General features: G+C 48.5%; 1 protein-coding gene across 1 annotated transcript in view; it reads left to right on the top strand.

Moving 5' to 3' along the window:
• Positions 1-26,226, top strand: part of SOGA1 (suppressor of glucose, autophagy associated 1) — an 84,660-nt gene that overhangs the window by 19,058 nt on the left and 39,376 nt on the right. The window contains exons 2-4 of the mRNA XM_053573545.1: positions 3,009-3,233; positions 11,524-11,682; positions 25,731-25,793. Coding sequence (XP_053429520.1) covers positions 3,009-3,233; positions 11,524-11,682; positions 25,731-25,793 — 447 coding nt within the window. The remainder of the gene's footprint in view (positions 1-3,008; positions 3,234-11,523; positions 11,683-25,730; positions 25,794-26,226) is intronic.

Below are 26,226 nucleotides of genomic sequence, written 5' to 3'. Positions count from 1 at the left end.
TTGGTAACTCTTGTATTTTATGGAAAAAAAAAAAGATTTTTTTAACCTTTATATGTAGAAGCAAAAATACTTTAACTGCTGTAAACCTCCAGAAGATAATAGAAGTGAGATCATAAAAAACAAAAGCCAAAAAACCACTCTGTCACACTAAGAGTAGATATTATTATTCCCATTTGTGATGGCGTTTTCATATTTGTTATGAGATGTAATAATTCTACATTTCTTCTGCATAGTTCCACTCTCCCCACCCCCCTTTCTTAGTGTCTAATGATTGTCACACATTGCTGTGTCCTTCCTGTTGTCTTTTTTACCTAACTGGACATGCACGCACTCATTTAATTAATATTTGTTGGGACCCTGCTGCATGCTAGGCCGTGGGGGATATGGCAGGTGGGGCAGCATGGTCTGGCTGGAGACAACCTATTAAATAAAGAATTGGGCTGGGTGTGGGTCCAGCCTATAAGCCTGTAATCTCGGCACTTTGGGAGGCCAAGGCCAAGGGTGGAGGAAGAAGAGAGGGGGGAGGGAGGATCTCTTGAGCCCTGGAATTCAAGACCAGCCTGGGGTAGCATAGTGAGAACCTATCTCTAAAAAAGAAAAAGAAACAACTCCCCAACCCAAAGCCAAAAAACAAACCCTGTCAAAATTGCAGACGTACTAATGATTACGAAAGAAGTGAGGGACAGCTAGGAGCTAGTAACAGAGGTGGCAGGTGCTGACCTAAGGGGTGTTAGTCACCCCTAACACTCTCCACCTAAAACTCAAACCCAGGGCTCAGCGCCCGTAGCACTGTGGTTATGGTGCTGGCCATATGCACTGAGGCTGGCGGGTTTGAACCTGGCCCGGGCCAGCTAAACAATGACAACTGCAGCAAAAAAATAGCCAGGTGTTGTCACAGGTGCCTGGCCTCTTGGGAGGCTGAGGCAAGAGAATTGCTTAAGCCCAAGAGTTCAAGGTTGCTATGACCTGTGACACCACGGCACTCTACCAAGGGTGACATAGTGAAACTCTGTCTCAAAAAACCCCCGAAAACTTAAACCCAGACCCTTTCCTCAGCCCTTCAAGGGCCTGTCTGGCTGTCTCCTGACTGTTCCTCAGCCTCAAATTGCCCCGGTACTTGACCTGGCTTCCTTGCTCTATCTTGACACACCAAACTCTTTCCTGCCTCTGAGCCTTCACACACTGTGTCCTCTGCCTGGAATAATCTCTGCCAACGTCACTGTCTGCATGACTGTTTCTTCTTGTCTTAGCTCAAATATCCCTTATTTAGAGATGACCTCCCTGACCATGCCCCTATCACAGTTCCTTTCCTATAAACACTTTCATATTACCCATGATTTTTTTTTTTTTAGTTTACCCATGATTTTTAAATTTTGTTTTATTTTTGCCTTTATAACCCTTAAAAGTATAACTATTTTTTAATTTAATTTTTTTCTTTTTTTAATTTTAGGTTAATGTGAGGGTACAAACAACCAGGTCACAATATTTGAATTTGTTAGGCCGAGTCCATCTTGTAGTTGTATGCCACACCCAGAAGGTGTGCCATGTACCCCTACATTGTGTCCATTAAGTGGGAGCACACCAATCCCCCCTCCCTCCTTCTCCCCCTCCCGCATTTCCCCTCACCCCAGCGTATATTGAATTGACTTTTACTCCTATGTGGAAGTTTATTAGATCGTCTACTGGCTTCATACTACTACTGAGTACAGTGGATATTGGTTTTCCATTCTTGTGATGCTTTATTGAGAAGAATGTGCTTTAGCTCCATCCAGGTTAATACAAAAGATGTAGTCTCTATCTTTTTTATGATTGAATAGAAGTCCATAGTCTACATATAGCACAGTTATAATTTTATTTGTTCACTTACTGTGTATCTTCCTCATGAGGTTTGGAGACTTCACGCAGAAGATTCAGAGGAGCCTGGTCCTCATTGTCTCTCCTTGCCATTGTCCTCGTGTATTAGTTTCTTATTGCTGCTGTAACAAATCACCACAAATTTAAGGCTTAAAACAACTTCTAATTTTTTTTTTTTTTTTTGTAGAGACAGAGTCTCACTTTATTATCCTTGGTAGAGTGCTGTGCCATCACAGCTCATAGCAACCTCCAGTTCCTGGGCTTAGGCGATTCTCTTGCCTCAGCCTCCCCAGTAGCTGGGACCACAGGCGCCCGCCACAACACCCGGCTATTTTTTTGTTGCAGTTTGGCCGGGGCCGGGTCTGAACCCACCACCCTTGGTATGTGGGGTTGGCACCCCACTCACTGAGCCACAGGCGCCACCCTAAATTTTTTTTTTTTTTTTAGACAGAGTCTCCTTTTGTTGCCCAGGCTCAACTGCTGTGGCCTCAGCTAGCTTAGATGAACCTCTAAGACATGGTTTCAAGCAATCCTCTCTTTCAGCCTCCCAGGACTACAGGCACCCACCACCATGCCTGGCTAATTTTTCTGTTTTTAGTAGAGACAGGATCTTGTTCTTGCTGAGGCAGGTCTTGAACTCCTGAGCTCAAGGGATCTTCCTGCCTTAGCCTCCCAGAGTGCTAGGATTACAGGCACAAGCCACGGCACCTGGCTACCTTCCAATTTCTGAGGTCAGAAGTCTGAAAATCAATGTGTTGGCAGGGCTATCTTCCTTGTGAAGGCTTTAGAAGAGAATGATTTCCAGCTTCTAGGGCCTGGCTGCACTCCTTGGTGTATGCCCTTTCCTCCATCCCTGGAGCACCTCACTCCAACCTCTGCTTCCCTCCCTCTTATAAGGACCATTGCGGTTACACTGGGTCCCCTTAGACTATTCAGAATAATAACCATGTCTCAAGATCTATAACTTCATCACATTTGCCAAGTCTCTTCTGCCATGTAAGGTAACATATTCATGGATTCTGGGGGGTTGGAAGTAGACATCTTTGGGGGTCTATTATTGGGGCTACCACATCCAGGTCCCCAAGGTGCTTTGTTTAGCATTGGAGTAGCTGGACTCGGGCACCCTGGTCACTGACCACTCCTTCCCTCTGCAGGACGAAATTGAGGAGCTGCGGGCCGAGATGCTGGAGATGCGAGACGTCTACATGGAAGAGGATGTGTACCAGCTGCAGGAGCTGCGGCAGCAGCTGGACCAGGCCAGCAAGACCTGCCGCATCCTGCAGTACCGGCTGCGCAAGGCAGAGCGCCGCAGCCTCCGTGCCGCCCAGACCGGCCAGGTGGATGGCGAACTCATCCGTGGTCTGGAGCAAGACGTCAAGGTCAGCCCAGGGGCCTTCTCCAGTCCTCACAGGTGCCCTGGTTAGAAGGTGGGACCATGAAACAGAATGAGGCCCAGGGGATCCCAGTATCTCACTTCCCATGTGTCTGTAGGCAAATCCCACCACCTAGCTGGGCCTCAGTTTCCTTATTTGCTAAGTAGGGATCCCTGGTGAGCTGACAGGCCTTCTACCAGGGACACCCCAAAGTGACATCATAATATGAATCCTGCTAACAGCAGCTATTGAGCATCTACTCTATACCTGGTGCTATGTGTAGGCCCAGTTCAGGGTCCTTGGATGTTTATTTATTGTGCTAATGGAGAGTGGTGGGGGCCTGGAGGTGGACAAGGATAGTTCAAATCTGGACTCTAATATGCCCAAATTTTGTACTTTTTGGGCAATTAATCTATGTTTTAGTTACCTCGTGCATAGAATGAGTTCAAGAGCAGCCCCTGCTTCACAGGGTCCTATGAGGATTAAGTGAGATAATATAGGTAAAATGCCACCATAAGCACTCAAAAATGTTCCAGGGAGAAGCCCACCCTGTGTGTCTGTGGCAGCCCTGGTCTGGGGGCTGGGAGCTCCATGGGGCATCCTCCCTCAGAAATCAGCTCCATGAGGCTAGGTGAGGTAGCTCTTGCCTGTAGTCCTAGCACTCTGGGAGGCTGGATTGCTTGAGGTCAGGAGTTCAAGACCAGCCTGAGCAAGAGCAAGACCCCATCTCTACTAAAAATAGAAAAACTAGCCAAAACTAGTGTAGTGGCTTGTGCCTCTGGTCCCAGCTACTTGGAAGGCTGAGGCAAGAGGATTGCTCAAGCCCAAGAGTTGGAGGTTGCTGTGAGCTATAATGCCAAGGACACTCAGGGTGACAGAGACTCTGTCTCAAAAAAAGAAAAAGGAAAGAAAGAGATCAGCCCAGTGGATCAGGGGGATGAAGGAGCTGGGGATGAGATCCTAACACCAGAGGGAGGAGTGGGCATGAGAGAGAAAGCAGAGGGAGAAGTTTCGCCTAAGCCCTGCAGCCTTTCCAGTGGAATAAAAAGAAAACAAATGTGCATTAGGGGACCAGCTGGAGCTGTGATCGTGAAGGCCCCAGCGCCAGGGGAGGTAAACAGCGTCGGCTCTCACAGTGAGCGTCAGGTCCCTTGGTCTTGACTGTGCACAGTGGGAGTGTAGGTCTGTCATACCCTTGAGGAAACCGATCTCAGAAAGGGGATGCCTCCAAGTTCAAAGCGCACCTCCTAGAGAGGGCAGCTCCCAGGATTATTCAAATTCCTATAGCTGGGTTGGGAGGGGTGAGAGGCTTAGGGTTAGCTGTGGTGGGGAGAGTCAGGGGTTGGGGGAAGTAGGGAAGAGCAAGAGGTGGTCAGACGAATCTGCGTTTGGGCCGAGGTAGTTGAGGATTTCTGGAGGGACACTAAGAAGTTTGACTCTGTCCAGAGATAAGACTGGCTGAGGCGGGAGCGAGCGCGGCGCTGAAGCCGGCCGCGTGGGGGAGGGTGCCAGCGCGCGTTGGAGGTGGGGGTGGCGTCTCTCCCAGTCTGGGCGGAGGGGCGGGCCCCTTGTGTTGGATTTGAACTAGCCAATCAGCAGCCACCTTGCCCCCTTCCCTCCCTCCTTTCTGCACCCCTGCAGCTGGAGCGCTGAGCTCATCCTCAGGCCTGGGGCCTGAGCCGCGTGCCTCTGGCCTCCACCCTTTGCTCAAGTGCTGAGGATGTTCTGAGGACATTTTTGGATGTCCTAAGAATGCTGGCTTCCCTGGCATCGCCTGGGAGGGCTTGATGGACCCAGGTGGGGAGGAAGTGGGAGCTGCCTAGGAGGGGATCATCTCTGGGGCTCTCCTCACCTACTCCAACAGCTGTTTGGCCCATGCTCCGACTGGCCCAACCACTTGGTGCCTCACTTTCCCCTTCCGTTAATTCTGGGCTTAGACCAACTGAATCGTAAGAGCTCCAGTGGTTTTACTGGACGGCTGGCTTATTGTTGAAGGGGTCATAAATGAAATCTCAGACATCGGTTCCCCCCCTCCAGATTTTCCCACTCTCTGCTGGTCCTCACAGTTGACAGAACCTACAGAACCTCAGAACCTTAGTGGAGACTTTGCCCGGGGGTAAGGGGCAGACATGTCTGGCTTAGCCCCGGCAGCACAGTGGTTACAGCCCCAGCCACATACACTGATGCTGGAAGGTTCGAACCCAGCCCGGGGCAACTAAACAACAATGACAACTGCAACAAAAAAATAGCTGGGTGTTGTGGTGGGCACCTCTAGTCCCAGCTACTTGGGAGGCTGAGACAAGAGAATCTCTTAAGCCCAAGAGTTTGAGGTTGCTGTGAGCTGTGATGCCACAGCACTCTACTAAGAGCGACATAGTGAGACTGTCTCAAAAAAGGGGGTGGAAGAGATGTGAAGGTAAAGCACCTTGACATCTCTGAGCCTGTTTCCCTAGTGTGGAAAATGGAAGTAAAACTAGTCCTTACCTCTAGGGACTTTTGTGGTGATAAAATGAACTAATTCAAGTGAAGAGAGTATTAAACACTAGGTCTGGTAGCGGGTGCTCGCTCAGCAAATAAGCAGTTTGGTTGTGGTTTTGTTATTGCTCGAGAAGAACTTTGGAGGTGTAGGATAGGTGGCTGGGGGCAGGGGGCGGGAAGAGTAGGCCAGAATCTCAGCCTCCCAGGGTGGATAAGAATCACCTGGAGGACTTATTCACAATGCAGATTCCCAGGCCCCCTCAGGAAATGGAACTTGATGGGAGGGTATCAATTCCAGGGAGTGAGGGACCTAAATTCTCTCTCTCTTTTTTTTTTTTCTTTGAGACAGAGTCTCAAGCTATCACCCTGGGTAGAGTGCTGTGGCGTCATAACTCACAGTGACCTCCAAGTTGGGCTCAAGCGATCCTCTTGCCTCAGTTTTTCTATTTAGTAGAGATGGGGGTCTCACTTTTGCTTAGGCTAGTCTTGAACTTGTAAGCTCAAGCAATCAACCCACCTAAGCCTCTCAGAGTGCTAGGATTACAGGCATGAGCCACCACTCCCGGCCTCTGGGACCTAAATCCTCATCTGAAGTGATTCTTGCAGGAGGCCTAGGACATATAAGTGACATGTTTCCTTCCTTAGATACAGATGTTGCTGGCTTTGGGATTAATTCCTAGGTGACCTGTACAAGTCCTCTCCCTTCTTTGAGCCTCAGTTTCCTCATCTGTAAAATGGGGGTGATATTCCCACCCTCCTGGGGTTCTTGGGGGGGGATTCAACCACACAGAGCCCAGAATGCAGCCTGGCCAGTGGGTGCTGTTTGGTGACAGTTCCCATCCCCCACCCTGAGGATCAGAGTGACAGGGAAACCCTGCAGCCAGAGGCTCAGGATCCCAATGCATGGGAAGCAGGGCCTGGAGGCTGTTGGTTACACTGGGCAGGAGCCAGACCCCAGTGCTGTAAACAGTAACCTCATGGCTGAGTGCATTTGTTTTGTGCTTTGGGGATTTGCCCTGGTTTCTGGAAGCCACAGCTGCCTCTCCTCCCTTAGCATCTCAGCCCCACTACCTTGGGAGTAGCTGAGAGGATCAAATGGGACAGGCAGATGGGGCCCTTCAAGAGCCTGACACAGTGAGCCCACTGTTGGGGCTCATTATTAATACTTGTGTTGTTGATGTTAATGTAATGTGTCTTCGGGCTTTGAGCTGATACAGCAGGGTCAGGTCAAGAGCAAGACTTCAGAATTGACCCACCTGAGTTCAAATTTTGGTTCTGTAGCCTCCTGGCTGTGTGACCTTGGGAAATGACCTTTCCTTTCTAGCCTCAGAATAGGGATAATAATCAAAGTGTTTTCCTCAGCAGAGAATGTGTGGTAAGCACTTGGGGAAGTGCCAGCTGCCTCTGTAGGTCCCCTGTGAGGGCTGAGGGGCCCCGCCCACTAAGTGGCTGTGAGGGCTGGGGGAGGGAAAAGGACAAGCCCCAGGCCACAAAGCTCCTGTCCCCTAGGCCAGCATATTGTTCCCATTGGCCTCCATCAGGGTGCAGGGCACTCTGGGGATCTAAGATTAAGGGCTTTTTTGTCCATATTGAAATTCTGCAAGCTGCCCGGGGTTGGGCTCTCTTGAAATAGTAGCCCTTGGGGTGGCGCCTATGGCTCAGTTGGTAGGGCGCCCCCATATACCGAGGGTGGGGGGTTCAAACCCGGCCCCGGCTGAACTGCAACCAAAAAATAGCTGGGTGTTGTGGCGGGCGCCTGTAGTCCCAGCTACTTGGGAGGCTGAGGCAAGAGAATCGCTTAAGCCCAGGAGTTGGATGTTGCTGTGAGCTGTGTGATGCCATGGCACTCTACCGAGGGCCATAAAGTGAGACTCTGTCTCTACAAAAAAAAAAAAAAAGAAATAGTAGCCCTTGGGTGGGGACTAAGTGGGGAAGGGATTCTGTAGAGAAAGGGGCACAAAAAACTGGGGCCTACGGCGGTGCCTGTGGCTCAAAGGACTAGGGCACTTGTCCCATATGCCAGAGGTGGCAGGTTCAAACCCAGCCCCGGCCAAAAAAACCCCCAAAAAAACAAAAAAACGTGGGGCCTAACAGAGGGGATAAGAAAGGATGAAATGAACCAAAAGGATCATTCATGAACCCAAAAGTATCTAGGAACCCATGTGGATTCTGACTTCTGGGTGGGAATGAGTCCTCACCTCCGCAGGTGGAGGCCATGGTGGGGATGGGACATTTGCCCAGGTGGAAAGGAGCCCTTGCCTTTAACAGCCTGCTTCCTCACCCAGCCAGGGCCATAGCCCTCCCTGGATAGTGGGTGAGGTCTCCCCAATTATATTCAATCATTCACCCCTTCATCTCCTTCCCTTTTCACTTGTTGGACCCTTGGATTTGTTTGTTCATCCAACAAGCGCTTATTAAGCATTTAGCGTGTGTGACAGGTCCTGTCTGCTATTGGGCCACATAGATGTACATGAGCCCAGGCATGGTCTCTGGCCTTGATCTCTGGGACCCCACGTCCCCTGGCCCAGTGCCAGGCAGGATGAATGAATATAGTGTGGATTAGGGCAGGGGTGTACTCGGTGACCTAATAGTACCAAAGAAGGAACCATAGTCAAAAGCTAAAAGCTGAACAGATCCAGCAAAAGCCCTGCGACTGGTCCAATATGGGTAAAGTAGGTACACAGAGGCGAAGCAATCATCTTAACAATGCAGTAAAAACTGTTGAACATTTTGAGCACCTGCTATGTTTCAGCCATCAGCCCAAGCATTATATCATTTATACCTCAGAGCAGTCTTGTGAGTAGATTATATGAACCCCCTTTATTGCTGATCATATTGAGACTTCAGATGGTTAAAAAACTCATCCCGGGTCATGTAGTCAGCAAGTGGCGGAACCAGGCTTGGTTCTAGTTTTCTTATCTGCAAAGTTCTGGTTTGGATATTGAGGGACTGTTCATCCCACTTTAGGGATGAAAGGAGTCTGATAGCCTAGAGAGCTTCAAGCACAGTTTCATGGGCCAATCCTTAAAGGCTGTCCTTGGGGATCTTCAGAGGCCATGGTGGAAGGGGAAGCAGTGCCAGTTTCCTTCTGGTCGTTGTTTTTCCTATTCTCCCTTATACACTGCCAAGGGGTCCGTGCCGAGCTGGGCTTGGGCCCAGGTGGAGGACAAGAGCCAGGGAGGGCCCTCTTTCCTTCCGGCAGGGAGGAGGCACCATAGTCATTTCCGAGACCAGTAGGCACAGGGCGCTGGGCTGTCTGCCCTGCACAGAGTTCTTGTTGGCAAAGCCCTCACACCCCGGAGGAGCCTCAGCCACTCAGCCAACCCCCGAGAGCTCTTAGCCCAGCTCAGTCCACACTGGCTTTGCGTGACCCTGAGCAAGTCAATTCTGCTCTGAGCTCCAGTTTCCTTGTCAGTAAAATGGGGTACAGGACTCGGGTGAAGATGAACGCAGCTGGTGAAGGTGAACACAGTAGGTGTTCCCCAAACAGAAGCGCCTAGCCCACACGGGGATGGAGTCTGCTTGCAATTTCCCAGCTCTGTAGGGCCATCCTTCCTCATTCCCACAGGCCACCTTTCCTGGCCCCTCACACGCAGCCAGCAGGGGACAGGACGGAATGTGTCCTTCAGGAAATGGGGTGCTGCTGCTTCTGAGTCCCGGAACCAGGATTGCAGCTCTGTTAGCTTCTTTCATGGGGATGGCTTGGATACCTGCCCAGCTTTTGTCATTCTGGGCATGTTCTACATCTCAAACAATTGGAATAGATCTCAGCGTCACGTTGTGACCTCCAGCCAGTCATGTGCAGGCCCTGAGCCAAGCCTTTTTGTACAATAGCTGGTTCATTCCTCCTGTTGGGTCTGTGAGATTGGTCTTATTGTTTCTATACCCATTTTATAGTTAATGAGACTGAGACAGAGCAGGGAAATGACCTGCCCAGGATCTCATGTTGGTCACTGGCAGAGATGAGATTCGGTGGCAACAGGGCTGCCCATCTCACTCTGGGTTTCCATCCCAGTTTACTCCCTTCTCTTTAAGATGTTTCTGAGGCTGGGTGTGGTGGCTCATGCCTATAATCCTACCACTCTGGGAGGCCAAGGGGGGTGGATTGCTTGAGCTCATGAGTTTGAGGCCAGCCTGAGCAAAAGCAAGACCCCATCTCTACTAAAAATGAAAAACTGAGGCAAGAGGATTGCTTGAGCCCAAGAATTGGAGGTTGCTGTGAGCTATGACAGTACAGCACTCTACACAGGGTGACAGCTTGAGATTCTGTCTCAAAAAAAAAAAAGTGTTTCTGGTCCTGCCACAGGCTCTTATGAGGACTTGGCAAGAGGGTGGCTGGGAGAGAAGCTTTGGGAAGCATTAAAAGCCCCAGGTAAAGGGTGGTGCCTGTGGCTCAGTGAGTAGGGCGCCGGCCCCATATACCGAGGGTGGCGAGTTCAAACCCAGCCCCCGCCAAACTGCAACAACAACAAAAAAAATAGCAGGGTGTTGTGGCGGGCGCCTGTAGTCCCAGCTGCTTGGGAGACTGAGGCAAGAGAATCGCGTAAGCCCAAGAGTTAAGAGTTAGAGGTTGCTGTGAGCCATGTGACGTCTTGGCACTCTACCCGAGGGCGGTACAGTGAGACTCTATCTCTACAAAAAAAAAAAAAAAAGACCCAGGTAAGTCTGGGCACGGTGGCCCATGCCTGTAATCCTAGCATTCTTTTTTTTTTGTTTTTTTTGTAGAGTCAGAGTCTCACTGTACCGCCCTCGGGTAGAGTGCCATGACGTCACATGGCTCACAGCAACCTCTAACTCTTGGGCTTACACGATTCTCTTGCCTCAGCCTCCCAAGCAGGTGGGACTACAGGTGCCCGCCACAATGCCCGGCTACTTTTTTGTTGCAGTTTGGCTGGGGCTGGGTTTGAACCCACCACCCTCGGCATATGGGGCCGGCGCCCTACTCACTGAGCCACAGGCGCCACCCAATCCTAGCATTCTGAGAGGCTGAGGCAAGAGGATTCCTTGAGCTCAGGAGTTCAAGATTAAGAGTAAGACTTAATCGGGGCGCCGCCTGTGGCTCAGTGGGTAGGGCGCCAGCCCCATATACCGAGGGTGGTGGGTTCAAGCCCGGCCCCGGCCAAACTGCAACCAAAAAATAGCTGGGGATTGTGGCGGGCGCCTGTAGTCCCAGCAACTTGGGAGGCTGAGGCAGGAGAATCGCTTGGGCCCAGGACTTGGAGGTTGCTGTGAGCTGTGTGAGGCCGCGGCACTCTACCGAGGGCCATAAAAGTGGGACTCTGTCTCTACAAAAAAAAAAAAAAAAAAGAGTAAGACTTAATCTCTACTAAAAATAGAAAAATTAGCCTGGGCGTTGTGGTAGGCACCTGTAGTCCCAGCTACTTGGGAGGCTGAGGCAGGAGGATCTCTTGAACCCAGGAGCTTGAGGTTGCTGTGAGCTATGCCAAGACCATGGCATTCTTTAGACCTGGGTGACAGAATGAGACTCTGTCTCAAAAAAAAAAAGCCCCAGGTAAATCAAAAAGCTTTCCTGAGAATAGGCGGGGCCCTCACCACTTCCTGGGGCTGTGCTATGATATAGACATTGGGAGTGTGTGGTGCCTGGGTTTTCGTTTGGTTCTGTTTCTTCCTGGCTGAGTGACCCTTGGTGAGTTTCTTGGCTTCTTGGTGCTTCAGTTTGCACATCTGCTTAGTGGGAGAGAAAAACTAAGAATCTGCCCACCTCCAGGGTGTTCCATGGCTAAGGTCATTAGGCCGCACGGTGAGGGCTGCTGTGCTCATCCCGCTCACATCCTTCTTACCTCGCACTCCTGCCCAGGTCTCCAAGGACATCTCTATGCGACTGCACAAGGAGCTCGAAGTGGTGGAGAAGAAACGAGCACGGCTGGAAGAGGAGAACGAGGAGCTTCGGCAGCGGCTCATCGAGGCTGAGCTGGCTAAGCAGGTGCTGCAGACAGAGCTGGAGCGGCCGAGAGAGGTGAGGGCCTTGTCTACCCTGGCAGGGCTGGGCTGGAGCAGGCAGGCACATGCCAGCCCCACCTAGCCAGTGTCTCTCTGAACCTCTGCCTGCTTGCAGGAAATGGGCAGGTTATGCCTCCCTGCAGGGTTGTTACTGATTCTTTCCCCTGGCATGCGTTTCCTGACACCTACTCTGTACATTGTGTGCTGGATACCAGGGATGCAGTGGGGAATGAAATACACTCAGCTCCTGTCCTCAGGGAGCTCACAGGCCTTCAGGGAACCACAGCTGCTGGGCAATTAACTGAGAAAACACGCAGCAGTGTCCAGCATGGGACCCTGCCTTCTGCACTTCAGTTTCCTTATTTATAAATGGGGCAATATTGCCGAGTCGTTTTGAGAACTAACTGGGAAAACTTGCGTGGAGATGCTGCAGGGTCTGCCAAGTGCTGCCATTGGGTATGAAGTCAGTACTGTCCTGAGCTGGGTGTCAGGCCTGTGTCCCTGGGGGACTATATGCTTCCTGACTGTGACCCCCCCCAGGTGCCATCCTGTTTGTCTTTGTTCATGTCAGTTCCTCTTCCTGGCATACTTTCTCCCCCTTTTGCTGTGTGTTGGGTATACAGCAAGTTAGACTCCATATTCAATAGCAGTCATACCCATTTTATGGATAAGCAAACAGCCCCTGAAAGGGAAAGAGAGAAGGAGGGATGTCTTCAAGGTCTTGCAGGGCGCAGTGGACTGAGGAGGCTGAGGTGGGTGGGTTGCTTGAGCTCAGGAGTTCCAGACCAGCCTGAGCAAGAGCGAGACCCCATTTCTACTAAAAATAGAAAAAATTAGTCAGACATGGCAGAAGGCTGAGGCAAGAGGTTTGCTCAAGTCCAAGAGTTTGAGGTTGCTATGAGCTATGATGCCATGGCACTCTACCCAGGATGACAGAGTGAGACTCTGTCTTAAAAATAAAATATATATGGGGCGGCGCCTGTGGCTCAAGGAGTAGGGCGCCGGTCCCATATGCCGTAGGTGGCTGGTTCAAACCCAGCCCCGGCCAAAAACCACAAGAAAAAAAAATAAAATATATATGGCTCGGCACCCATAGCACAGTAGTTACGGTGCCAGCCATATACACTGACAGTAGCGGGTTTGAACCCAGCCAGGCCAGCTAAACAATTGCAACAACAACAACAACAAAAATAGCCGGGCATTGTGATGGGCGTCTGTAGTCCCAGCTACTTGGGAGGCGGAGGCAAGAGAATCGCTTAAGCCTAATAGTTTGAGGTTACTGTGAGCTGTGACGCAACAGCACTCTACAAAGGGCGACATGGTGAGACTCTGTGTCAAAAAAAAAAAACAAAAAGAAGAAGAATGCTGATTGAAAATCATCAACCTTAGCCGGGCGTTGTGGCGGGCGCCTGTAGTCCCAGCTACTCGGGAGGCTGAAGCAAGAGAATCGCTTAAGCCCAGGAGTTGGAGGTTGCTGTGAGCTGTGTGAGGCCACCGCACTCTACCGAGGGCCATAAAGTGAGACTCTGTCTCTACAAAAAAAAAAAAAAAAGAAAGAAAATCATCAACCTAGGTAACAAAGGCTAGAATCCTGGCTTGGCGCCTGTAGTACAGTGGTTACAGTGCCAGCCATATGCACCAAGGATGGTGGGTTTGAACCCAGCCCGGACCAGCTAAACAACAATGACAACTGCAACCAAAAAATAGCTGGGTGTTGTGACTGGCGCCAGTAGTCCCAGCTACTTGGGAGGCTGAGGCAAGAGAATTGCTTAAGCCTAAGAGTTGGAAGTTGCTGTGAGCTGAGACGTCACAGCACTCTACTAAGGGCAACATAGTGAGACTCTGTCTCAAAAAAAAAAAAAAAGCAAGAATCCTGCTGATTCCAGAAGTCTGCGTTCTAGGTAGCCCAGGGTGGTTTCTGGCTGCTATTCAGGCAATGCTTCCCAACCTCTCTAATGCTGCGATGTATTTTCCTTTTTGTTTGACAGAATCTCATTCTACCACCCTTGGTAGAGTGCTATGGCGTCACAGCTCACAGTAACCTCTAACTCTTAGGCTTAAGTGATTCTCTTGCCTCAACCTCCTGAGTAGCTGGGACTACAGGTGCCCGCCACAACGCCCGGCTGTTTTTTGTTGCAGTTGCCACTGCTGTTTTTAGCTGGGGGCCGGGTTCGAACCTGCCACCCTCGGTATGTGGGGCCGGCGCCCTACCCACTGAGCCACAGGCGCTGCCCCGCAATGTATTTTCGTTGATACAAAGGGGTCGCGACCCACAGGTTGAGAACTGCTGTTAATTAAAGTATCCTAGGATTGTACATTCTTTGAGGGCACACTCCTTGCTAGAGGCCCTGCCTGCCACCTTTCCCAGAAGGTGTGCATGTCAGTGTTCCAGGACTGAGATGCCACAGGCTGAGGTCACAACTGCCCTCCAGCCGTCCTTCCCGCTGGGCATGTTGGTGTAATGTGCCAACACCTTCCAGTGTGGAGAGAAGGCATTTGCTGCTCAGGGCTGGGTGGCAGGCCCTCTCTCTTCATGCAGCCTCCTGCCTGCCGTGGGCTGACCCATAACACAGGGCACTGTCTTCACTCCATCTTGTTGCTGCTACTCTTGATGGGGAAAAGGGGCATCTATTTCAGAAAGTACCTTAGAGGTGAGTCTATTCCTATTGTACAAGTGAGGAAACTGAGGCCCAGAGAGGAAGAGCTTGCCTGAGTTCACCTAGCTTTTCCTTTGCAGAGATGTGGCTAAACCCCTGAAGCCACTTCCCCTTTCTAAATCTGTTTCTTCTCCTGTGACATCAGGATAATAATTTTACCTAGTCTGCGAGGTTGTTCTGCTCACTAACAAGATTGTGTAACCGTGGGATACTCTTAAGAAGTTAAAAAGAATCAGGTAGTATGGCAGCGCCTCAAAAAATTAAACATAGAATTACAACAGGATCCAGCAATTCTGGGCATATTTCCAAAAGAATTGAAAGCAGGGACTTGAGGAGATACTTGTACACCCACATTCATAACAGCGTTATTTAAAATAGCCAAAAGGTAGAAGCAACCCAATGTTCGTCAGCGGATGGATGGGTAAACAAAGTGGTATGTGCACAGAATGGAATAGTATTCAGCCCCAGGGAGGAAGGAGGTACTGACACACGCCACAACATATGTGAGCCTTGAAAACACGCTAAGTGAAAGAAGCCAAGTGCCAGTTCACTTCCCCCGCGAGGCTGTTGTCAGTGAGACTGTCTAGCCCTCCTGGGTGCCCCACGGTGGCTCAGGATGTGGGAAGGAGATGGGAGCCTGTGTTTATTTGCTGTTTGTCCTCTCCCTCCTTCCTCTCCTTCCTGACATGGTTTCTATGGAGACCAGGGTCCCTTAGCAATTCTTCTGCCAGAGCTGCAGTCCCATCATCAAGATCTGCCTCTGCCGTCCTGACAGGTTGCTGCAGCGATGCTGTCACTCGGCTGGGAACAGGAGCCCCTGGCCTGAGCTGATGTGGTTGCCATGGAGACAACTCTGGGCTAGAGAGAAGGGAGGTGGCAGCCCCCAGCCTAGTGCTGCGGTGGCACTGTTGCCCAGCTGGGCTGCAGCTCAAGAATCGTAACACCAGCCACCCTCTTGTCTGGTATCGTTTCCCCCGCTTTGCATTTTAGGCAGAAAGCCAATACAGTGTTGATGTGATTTATTATAATATAACTGCTCTGTCTGAGCACTTATTCTGTACCAGGCACCACAGCAACATTGTACATACGTCCTCAACATTGTTTAACCCTCTCCACAGCCTCCCCACGTGTATAGTGTCCTTGTCCCCATTTTATAGGTGCCACTCTTTCCTTGGCAATTTTTAAATTCTGATTTAATTCACATACCATGCAATTCACCATTTAAATGTGTATAATTCAGTGATTTTTTTAGTGTTATTTATGATGTACAAACCATTGCCATTATCTAATTCCAGGATATTTCTGTTGCCCCCCAAAGTAGCCCTGTACCTGTGAGCATTCACTCCCCACTCCCCCTTCCCTCCTGCCCCTGGCAACCACCAATCCACTTTCTGTCTCTATGGATTTGCCTGTTGTGGGCATTTCATTCAAAGGGAATCATGCAATATGTGATCTTTGATGACTGGCTTCTTTTACTTAGCAAAAGGTTTTCAATGTTTATCCATCCATGACAAAGAATGTATTGGGACTTCATTCCTTTTTATGGCTGAATAATAATCCATTGTATGGCTATAGCACATTATATTTGTCCGTTCATCATTTGGTGGACATTTGGGTTATTTCCACCTTTGGGCTATTGTGAATAATGCCTCCGTGAACATTCTTGTACAAGTTTCAGTGATTGAGTGCTCTCAGTTCTCTGGGGTATGTACCAAGGAGTGGAATTGCTGTATATAGATGAGACTGGAGAAAGACAGAGGTGGGATTGAAACCCTGGACTCGGTCTCTACCAAACCCACACTGACTCTTGCAGTGATGCCCTTGCCCTCTTTACCTCACCCAGGGGCTTTCCTGGGACCCTCCTGTGTTCTCAGAGCGTTTGATGAGGCTGTCCGCTGCAGTGAGTATTCTTCCTGGCATTGGCTTCTCTCCCTGATCTCCTATCAGCAAAGGGTGCTGACCATGCCTCAGACAGTGGGGGGGTCAGGGAGGCAGGTTCAAATCCCACTTCTGCTGTTACCACTTAAGTGCAAATAACTCTAACCTTGGGCAAATCATGTAACTGTTCCTGTACTCAGTTTATTTATAAAAGGTGATTATTAATCCCTCCTTCCCAGAGGTGTTTGTGAGAGTTAAATAAGACAAGCAAGTGAAGTGCTTAGCATAGAATAAGGGCTTGTTAAATTGCTTGCTATTATCTCTGCCTTCATAACGCTGTGATGGCTGTGGATGGGGAGAGGCATTTACTTTAGTTAAATAAATACGTTTCTGCTGCCTCTTGTGAGGCGCTCTCTGGGTAGAGCTGCCAGTTGCCCATGGAACGAGCAGCTATGTTGAAATCACTGCCTGCAGTTGGCACCGTCTGTCCCTGTGACATTCGATTTGGGGCTAATGTCTGAACCACTCTTTGTTTCCTTCCCCAAATGGTCTCTCCCTAACTGGGAGCCACATGGCCTCTCTGGTTGTTTCAGCTACTGTGGAGGAAGAGTGGCTCAGTTTTTGAGTCCCCCTACCCCGAGTTCCTTCTAGAAGAAATTTTGTACATGAAGCACAGCCTGTGCTTTCAGTGAGATCTGTCCACACGTCCCTTCCACATTTGGGGAAAACCTGCCTAGTTATTTTGGCAGGTTGGTTTTGTGTCTTGGAAGATCGGCCTTTGTTTCTTTTTCTTTTTTTGGAGACAGGGTCTTACTTTGTCGCTCCCAGTAGACTGCCGTGGTCACAGCTCACAGCAACTTCAAACTCTTGGGCTCAAGAGATCCTCTTGCCTCAGCCTCCTGAGGTGCCTGCCACAACACTTGGCCATTTTTAGAGACGGGGGTCTTACTCTTGCTTAGGCTGATCTTGAACTCCTGAGCTCAGGCAGGCCACTCTCCTCAGCCTCCTGGAGTGTTAGGATTACAAGCGTGAGTCACTGTGCCAGGCTGTGGCCTTTGTTTCTTGAAGGTGTCAGAGAGCAGAAGGCCCATAGAGCTCCACTTAGGGAGCTCGCTGCTGGGTGCAGGGGCTACTGTGGAGGAAGCAGGAGGGAAGACAAAGCGCTAGCCCCTACTAGGATGCCTCCGAGCAGGGATGCTTGGAGGCACCACGCTGTCTGCTCAAAGGCGGCCTTGTGAGCTTTGTGAGTTGTGGGTGGGGAGCCCCTGCTGTAAGGCCAAGCCACAGTGTGTGTGCCCTCAGGGCCAGGCACTTCCCTAGGCCTTGCGGCTACATTCTTGCTGGTGCTTAGGGCTGCCCTGCCCATCCCACCCTTCTGAGGCCTGGTGCCAGAACATCTGCCTCTTGGACAGGGACTGGCTCCACCCCCAGGAGCTCCACAAAGGGGCTCTGACAGGCTCTGGCTCTGTTGAGGGGCGGCCCCCCAGCAGCCTGGCCAGCTGCTGCCCTGCAGAGGGGAGAAAGATCTTTGTGTGATCTGTGCCTGCCTTGTTTTCCCTCCAAAGCAGGGGGGCTGGGTAGGAGCCCGCATGACTTAGACAAGATGGGGGAAGGGGCAAATCCAGCCAGAAAAGGCCAGAACCCCTCTGCTCTGCCCCCACCCTCATTTCTGGTAAAGTTCAACTCACTCTCACCTTTCCCCTACTGTTGGAAAGGTAGGTGTTCAGTGACTTCTTGGGGAAAGTACATTTAAAAACATTTACTGTGGTTTTTCTCCTTCCCAGGAGGTGTAGTGGGTCATGCTTGGCAGAGAAAGATTATGAAGTCCAAATAAGCCATAGAGAAAAAAAAAACTCACCTGTAATCTAGAAGTCAGAGGGAATATCTCTTTAGGTGTTGGGGGTGTATATATTTCCAGTGAGTTTTTCTATGAATACCTATATATGTATTTAAATGTGTACGTGAATATGCATTTTTCATCTAAAAAAGTAACATAAACTCAGTGAAGCAAAAAAGATCATTACCAAAGCATAGAAATGGATGCCTAGCATACCTCTGAGGAGAACTACAGCAGCCTCTGGTCACATTGGTTGCCTCGAGGCAGGAGAATCGAGCAACCGGGTCCTTGTATTCCCTTGTGTACTTTCAGAATTTTAAGTTACACGTGTGTCATCTATTAAGAAATAACAGAGGCGCTGCGTGCTGGGTCGGTGTGGTTGGTGGTGCCCAGTAGCCGCCAGACGGTGGTGGACGCCTGCTCTGGCGGGATCCGGGTCTGCTCGACGCCCGCTTTCTCCTCAGTGCCCGGCCGGTGGGGGGTGGCCATGGTTCACTTTTTGCACCCGGGGCTCTTGCCCTGGACCACTCCCCCCCCCCACGCTCGGAAGAATGCCCTGGGCTGCTGCGTGGTGCAGTAATTAATGGACGTTGCTGGTCTCCATTTTACTGGCGTGTAGTTGGGAACCTTGAAACTTAATTGATTTGTTGGTGAAGCTGAACATGACTTAAGGCGTTCTGACGTCAGACTCACATTTACGCCCCGAGGGCCACCTTCTCAGAAGTCTGTAGGGTCGAGTGGTGAAGGCTCAACTCAAATTTTTGTGGAGAGAAGGATCTGTTCTGTTTAAGGTTCTGCTTTACATATCGACGCCTAGTTGGAAGATTTGTTTGCCGGCTAAAGATCTGGCCTGGAGCGTTTTGGACTTAACTTGAAAAAGCTATTACAACTTATAAATTTGTCTGTAGCTAATGAAAAAGCTAGAAAGTGTGTACTAAAACAGTGCCTTAAGACTTTTTTTTTTGCGGGCGGCGCCTGTGGCTCAGTTGGTAAGGCGCCGGCCCCATATACCGAGGGTGGCGGGTTCAAACCCGGCCCCGGCTGAACTGCAACCAAAAAATAGCCGGGCGTTGTGGTGGGCGCCTGTAGTCCCAGCTACTCGGGAGGCTGAGGCAAGAGAATCACTTAAGCCTGGGAGTTGGAGGTTGCTGTGAGCTGTGTGATGCCACGGCACTCTACCGAGGGCCATAAAGTGAGACTCTGTCTCTACAAAAAAAAAAAAAAGACTTTTTTTTTGCTGCTGCTTGGAATCGAAACACTAGATTTCTTTGTAAAAGTGGTCGTATCTGTCTGGTTTCATAGTACACTCGTTTTGGGAGGTATAGTTTATTTTAAGTTATTTTAATTACACAAATAGTACATATGAATATATCACACACATGTGATATGTCTATACTTATATACATTTCTGTCGTCTTTAACTTTTTTTTTGAGGCAAGGTCTAGCTCTGCCTCCCAGGCTGGAGTGCAGTGATTATAGCTCACAGCAACCTCAAATTCTTGGGCTCAAGCAACCCTTCCTCATCCTCCTGACTAGCTGGGATTACCGGGCATTTGCCACCACTCCCAGCTAACTTTTCTATTTTTTGTAGACTGGGTCTCAGTATGTTGCTCAGGTTGGTCTCGAACTCCTGGCCCCAAACAGTCCTCCTGCATCTGGCTCCCAATTGCTTAGATTATAGGAGTGAGCCATGACAGATGGCCTCCTTTTTTCCTTTTTTTAAAAAAAATTGTATCAGTATTTTCTGTTAACCTCCTCTACAGTGTTAAAGTGGGGAGTGCAGTTTTATAAAGTTCTAGATCTTTCCTTTAAGTGTGATGTTGCCTGTAGGTTTTAGTAGATGCCCTTTGTCAAATTAAGGACATCTATTAAAGAAGTTTCCTTCTTTTTCAAGTTTGCTGAGTTTAAGACCATAAATATGTGTTTTGTTAAAATTTTTTTTGGCATTTATATTAAAGATCATATGAGTGTTCTGTTTTTTGTTAATGTTAATTTTTAAATTAATGTTAGTTTTTTCTTCTGAATTTCATTGGTTGAGAATTTAATTTTATATCTTGTGATTAAATCCTACCTGGTCATGATGTATCATTAGTGATAAAAAAAAAAAAAAAGAAATAACAGAAATATGGGACGGCACCTGTGGCTCAAAGGAGTAGAGCACTGGCCCCATATGCTGGAGTTGGCGGGTTCAAACCCAGCCCTGGCCAAAAAAAAAAGAAAAAAGAAATAACAGAAATAATGAAAACTGTACATAAAGTGAAAGAAGAAAGCCTTCCTTAACTGCCTCCCTTGATTCTACTGCTGAGCCTAAGCCATGATCAACAAATTTGCTTTGTATCTTCCCAGGTCTTTCTCTGTCTGTGCTCATACACGGCATATTTCTATGTATTTTTTCTTTTATAAAATAAAGGTGGAATTATATTATATACACTATTCCTGTAATGCGCAGAATAATACAGCATGAACACAGTGTTCTTTTTTACATACTCGATGTTTTTGGTTTTCTTCTGCCTAAAGTGCTTATTATAAAAATCAAAGATCACAGAATCAAATAAACATAGGAAGGAAAGAAAATCTAAAATAGTACCATCCATTTCAGTATTTTAAACACAGCCCAGGCTGAGTATGGTGGTGGCTCATGCCTGTAATCCCAGCACTCTGGAAGGCCAAGGAGGGTGGATTTCTTGAGCTCAGGAGTTCTAGACCAGCCTGAGCAAAAGCGAGACCCCATCTTAACTAAAAATAGAGGAGTTAGCCAGACATAGTGGTGGGTACCAGTAGTCTTAGCTACTTGGGAGGCTGAGGGAAGAGAATTGCTTAAGCCCAAGATTTTGAGGTTGCTGTGAGCTATGACACTACAGCACTCCACTAAGGGCGACATATGAGACTCTGTCTCAAAAAAAAATTTTTTTTTTTGTATAGTTAAAAAAAATTTTACAGGACAAAATCTGAAAATTATATTCCCTTTACCCCCTCCAGAAAATGGAGGGGAAAACATACAAGGTGCAAGTCCCTTGTGTTCTTAGTATTATCAGCCTGCTCTATATTCTTCAGACCTTCCTTCGCCTCTACAAATATACTAACTAGCATATTTTTATAATAGTAGAAACATGCCAGTTTTTTTTTAAAGTAACAGTTTTATTTTTATTTATTTATTTATATTTATTTTTTGAGACAGAGTCTCATTATGTCGCCCTCAGTAGAGTGCAATGGCATCACAGCTCACAGCAACCTGAACTCTTGGGCTTAAGCGATTCTCTTGCCTCAGCCTCCCAAGTAGCTGGGACTACAGGTGCCTGCCACAACGCCCGGTTATTTTTTTCTTGGCAGTTGTCATTGTTGTTTAGCTGGCCCGGGCCGGGTTTGAACCCACCAACTTCAATGTATGTGGCTGGTGCCATAACCACTGTGCTATAGGCGCTAAGCCTAAATAACAGTTTTATTGAGATATGATTCACATACCATGAAGTTTCCCTTTTTAAAATGTACACATCAGTTTTTTGTTTTTTTTTTGAGACAGAATCTCACTATGTCACCCGCACTAGAATGCCATGGTGTCACAGCACCCTCAAACTCTTGGACTTAAGTGATTCTCTTGCCTCAGCCCCCCAAATACCTGGGACTAAAATGCCCACCATGGCTTGCCTATTTTTTTTTTTTTGTTGCAGTTGTCATTGTTTAGCAGGCCTAGGCTGGGTTTGAACCTGCCACCCTGAGGGCATGTGGCTGGCGCCATAACCCCTGTGCTACTGCTGTGGAGCCCACCTCAGTAGTTTTTGGTATTTTCACAGAGGTTTACAGTGTCACTACTCTCTAATTCTAGAACATTTTTATCACACCCTCCCCCAAAGAGACCTGATACCTACTGACATTCCCTCCCCATCCCACCCTCCCCCAGCTCTTGGCAACCATTAACGTACTCTCTGTCTTTGTGGGTTTTATTATTCGGGACATTTCATGCGAGTGGAATCCTAGGATATGTGGCCTTTCACAACTGGCTTCTTTCACTTAGCGTGATATCTTCCAGGCTCATGCATGTTGTAGCATGTGTTGGGACTTCGTTCCTTCCTATGGCTGAGTAATATTCCATTGTGGGGATAGCCCATGTCTGGTTTATCTATTCATCAGTTGGTGTGTAGAGTTGGGTTGTAGGTTGGTTTGCAGGTTACTTCTTTCCATTACCACGTCAGAGAATCTCATCATCTGTCATTCCTTTTCTTTTTCTTTTTTTTTTTTGAAGCAGAGTCCCATTATGTCGCCCTCAGTAGAGAGCCATGGTGTCACAGCTCACAGCAACTTCAAACTCTTGGGCTTACGTGAGTCTCTTGCCTCAGCCTCCCAAGTAGCTAGGACTACAGGCGCCTGCCACAACGCCTCGCTATTTTTGTTGTTGTTGTTGTAGTTGTCATTGTTATTTGGCAGGCCCAGGCTGGGTGTGAACCCGCCAGCCCCAGTGTTTGTGCTGCTGAGCTACAGGCGCTGAGCCTGTCACTCCTTTTTAATGGCTCTCCATTATCTTATTCATTTGTCCGTGACCTGTGGAGCCCCTTGGTGCCTGCGGAGACCCCTGACTTGCCACTCTGCCACTGCTTTTCTGAGGAGTCTACAGTGCTTGAGGGGGGCCATGGTCACCTAATCTATGATTAAGTGGAATTTTCAGGGAGAGGAAGGGGTTTACCCAGGATCATAAACTCAAGTGTTCAACTCCTAGCTGAGGCCACAAACCCCCCACTCAGCCTGTGGTATGTAGGCCCAGATCCGAAAGTCTGGCCCTGATCCCCCACCTCAGCGCTCTACATGGGGTTTCCCTCTGAGCATCCCGTCCAGTGCTCTACAGGCTGCTACTTGTCTACCTCCTGGCTCTTGAGGAAGGACTTGTTTTGTGACTCACCACTGTTCCTCCTCCTCCCTTCTAGCTTTTGAAAGTTCCCAGGTCGAGTCTTCTCAAATACTGGCTCCCTGGGCACCCTTTATCTGAAATATCAGCCTCTGCTTTCCTGCCTCATTTGCATTTCAAAAGGTCTCTTTAGGATTTGATTGGGTCTTAAGATATTCTTTACTTGAAAGCGAATCTGGAATTCCCTTCCCTGGCTTTGTGGACCTAACCTGCACTTTGGAATCTCTTGGGAAGCTATTTAGAAGTCCTGATGCCAGGGACCTACATTTGACCATCAGTATTTTTTTTTTTTTTAAGTTCCCCTGGGTAATTCTGATGTGCACCCTAAGTGAGAACCACAGTGCTAGTTCCACTCTGACCTTCATCGAATTTGAAGGCACATTTTATCCTGCCAAGTCTTTGGAATTTGATCAAGAGCCATGTCAATAACTGAGCCTAGGATTGGGCAAGGTAACTCACACCTGTAATGCTAGCACTCTAGGCTGCCAAGTTGAGAGGCTCTTTAGCTCAGGAGTTTGAGATCAGCCTGAGCAAGAATGAGACCCTGTCTCTACTAAAAATAGAGTACAGGCATTATGTCATGCACCTGTCATCCCAGATACCCAGGAGGCTGAGCAGGAGCATCACTTGGATCCAGGAGTTTGAGGTTGCTGTGAGCTTGGCTGACACCATAGCATTCTAGCCTGGGCAACAGAGTAAGACTCTGTCTTTAAATTAAAAAAAAAAAGAACTTGTGGCTCAAGCGGCTAAGGTGCCAGCCACATATACCTGAGCTGGCAGGTTCAAATCCAGCCTGGGCCTGCCAAACAACAGTGCAACCAAAAAATAGCCGGGTATTGTGGCGGGTGCCTGTAATCCCAGCTACTTGGGAGGCGGAGGCAAGAGAATCGCTTGAGCCCAGGAGTTGGAGGTTGTTGTGAGATATGATGCCAGGGCACTCTACCCAGGGAGCAACAGCTTGAGGCTCTGTCTCAAAAAAAAAAGAACTTGTCCTAGATTTGTCTTAGGTTAGCTATAGATTTGCTGTGAGAGCAAAACGGCTTGGATCACCTCACCTCACCTTTAGGGATGAGGTGTGAGAGGTGGGGGTTGCAGGTAGGCATGTATCTAAATCACTTGAGACCACTTTCAAAAATATACCAGCTCAACTTAAAGTCAAAAGCAACCTAAGCGTGGTTTCATACACAACCACCATGAATCACCCCTCTCTTGGGAGGAAGTGTTCAAATGGAATCATGCATCTAATTGAATGACTTTTCTAAACAGTGGGAAACTTCAGTAATAATTATTTTTACATTCCTTCAAATTCCCCTACATAGGGATTGTGCCATTTTTCATTCTTGCCAGCAATTTATGAACGTTCTTGAATACAATACGTTGTCAGATACAGTATCTGAGCAAGAGCGATTTTTTGCTAGTCTGGTAGGTGGGAAATGGTATCTCAGTGTATTTTTTTTTTTCCCCTCAGTGTAGTTTTATTTATTTATTTATTTTTGTAGAGACAGAGTCTCACTTTATGGCCCTCGGTAGAGTGCCGTGGCCTCACACAGCTCACAGCAAGCTCCAAATCCTGTGCTTAGGCTATTCTCTTGCCTCAGCCTCCCGAGTAGCTGGGACTACAGGCACCTGCCACAATGCCTGGCTATTTTTGTTGCAGTTTGGCCGGGGCCGGGTTTGAACCCGTCACCCTTGGTATATGGGGCTGGCGCTCTACCCACTGAACCACAGGCACCGCCCCGTCAGTGTAGTTTTAATTTGTATTTCTCTGTCTGAATGGGGTTGAACATTTTGAAGTGGTTAAAGTTCATTTGCCTTTCTTTTCCTGTGAACCATTTTCCATATCTCTAACCTATTATATAAGTTTGTTGGTCTTTTTATGCTTTTTGTGAAGATTTTTATATATTTAGGATATAATCCTTTATTGGTATTATAAATGGCGTAACATTTTTTTCCTAGTTTGTCATTTATATTTTTACTTTTCTTGGGGTGTTTCTTTTTTCTTTGCATGTAAAATCTAATATGTCAAATTTCCTCCCTTTATTGCTTCTGGATTTTTGAATCATTATTTGCTATTAGTCTCTCATGATAATTTCTAAGCCTGTATAATTATGATTTGTTATACCCATATTCATTTGAATAGAATGCATTCTGAATTAAAGTTCCAAGTAGATGTCAGTTTTAGGAAGCCAGGATTCCCTCTGAAATGGAGATTTGCATGCAGAAGTTTATGGATGAGTCCCTTTGGGAATGACACCATCCATGCAGGGAGACCACCTGACCTTGGACAAGGGAGCTTCTCTCTGCCAGCAGCCATTGCTGCAAGGGGTACTCAGCTTTGAAATCTGAGCTGGGGAATAAGTGTCTCAGTTCTGATGGGGGATCTAGGCCAACCACCACAGCACCCTCCCTGGGTACTTAGTGTTGGTGGTCACTGTAGTGTTCTCTGCAGCTAACTGCCTGGCACATAATAGGTGCTCAAGAAATCTTTAATGAATGAATGGAAGACAAACAAGAACAGAAACCTATATTTTCAGGTCTTGGCCCAGACCAGCAAGATCACAATGTGACAGTGGGAGAGAGGGGAGGAACCCTGGGTACTCAGGTGCTCTGTCATGTCCCCCATTTCCAGCCCACTGGGTGGTCTCAAGGACCTTCCGCCTCCCTGTTGGTTCTGGTCAAGGCCTGGACATTGGGGCAGGGTGGGTATGGAGCCCTCAGTGTGACCCTGGGTACATGACTGCATATGCATCACCCTTGTTAGCTTTTCTTTCTGACTTTTTAAAATCTCCCTTTAGCATTCCTTGAAGAAAAGAGGAACTCGCTCCCTGGGGAAGACAGATAAGAAGCCTTCTGCGCAGGTACTTCCTAGCTGTCCCCCCAAGGCAGGTTTTGCCCTCAAGACTCAAGCCTGACTCCAGGTGGCCTAAGGCGAGGAATCCCCAGGACTGCCCACCTCTCCCTAGCTTCTACCCCGTCCTCCTTGTGTTCTTAGCTTTGCTCTCCACTTCCCCAAACCACACTTTTTTTTGAGACAGAGTCTCACTATGTCACCCTTGGTTGAGTGCTGTGGTATCACATCTCACAGCAACCTCAAACTCTTGGGGCTCAAGTGATTCTCTTGCCTCAGCCTCCCAAGTAGCTGGGACTACAGGCGCCTTCCACAACACCCGGCTGTTTTTTTGTTGTAGTTGTCATTGTTTGGCAGACCTGGGCCAGGTTCAAGCCCACTAGCCCCCGTGTATGTGGCTGGCACCCTAGTCTCTGAGCTACAGGCTGAGCGCTACACCACAC

Source organism: Nycticebus coucang, chromosome 21 (assembly GCF_027406575.1).
Source record: "Nycticebus coucang isolate mNycCou1 chromosome 21, mNycCou1.pri, whole genome shotgun sequence".
NCBI classification, from domain to species: domain Eukaryota; kingdom Metazoa; phylum Chordata; class Mammalia; order Primates; family Lorisidae; genus Nycticebus; species Nycticebus coucang.
This window is presented reverse-complemented; position numbering and strand designations above follow the sequence as displayed.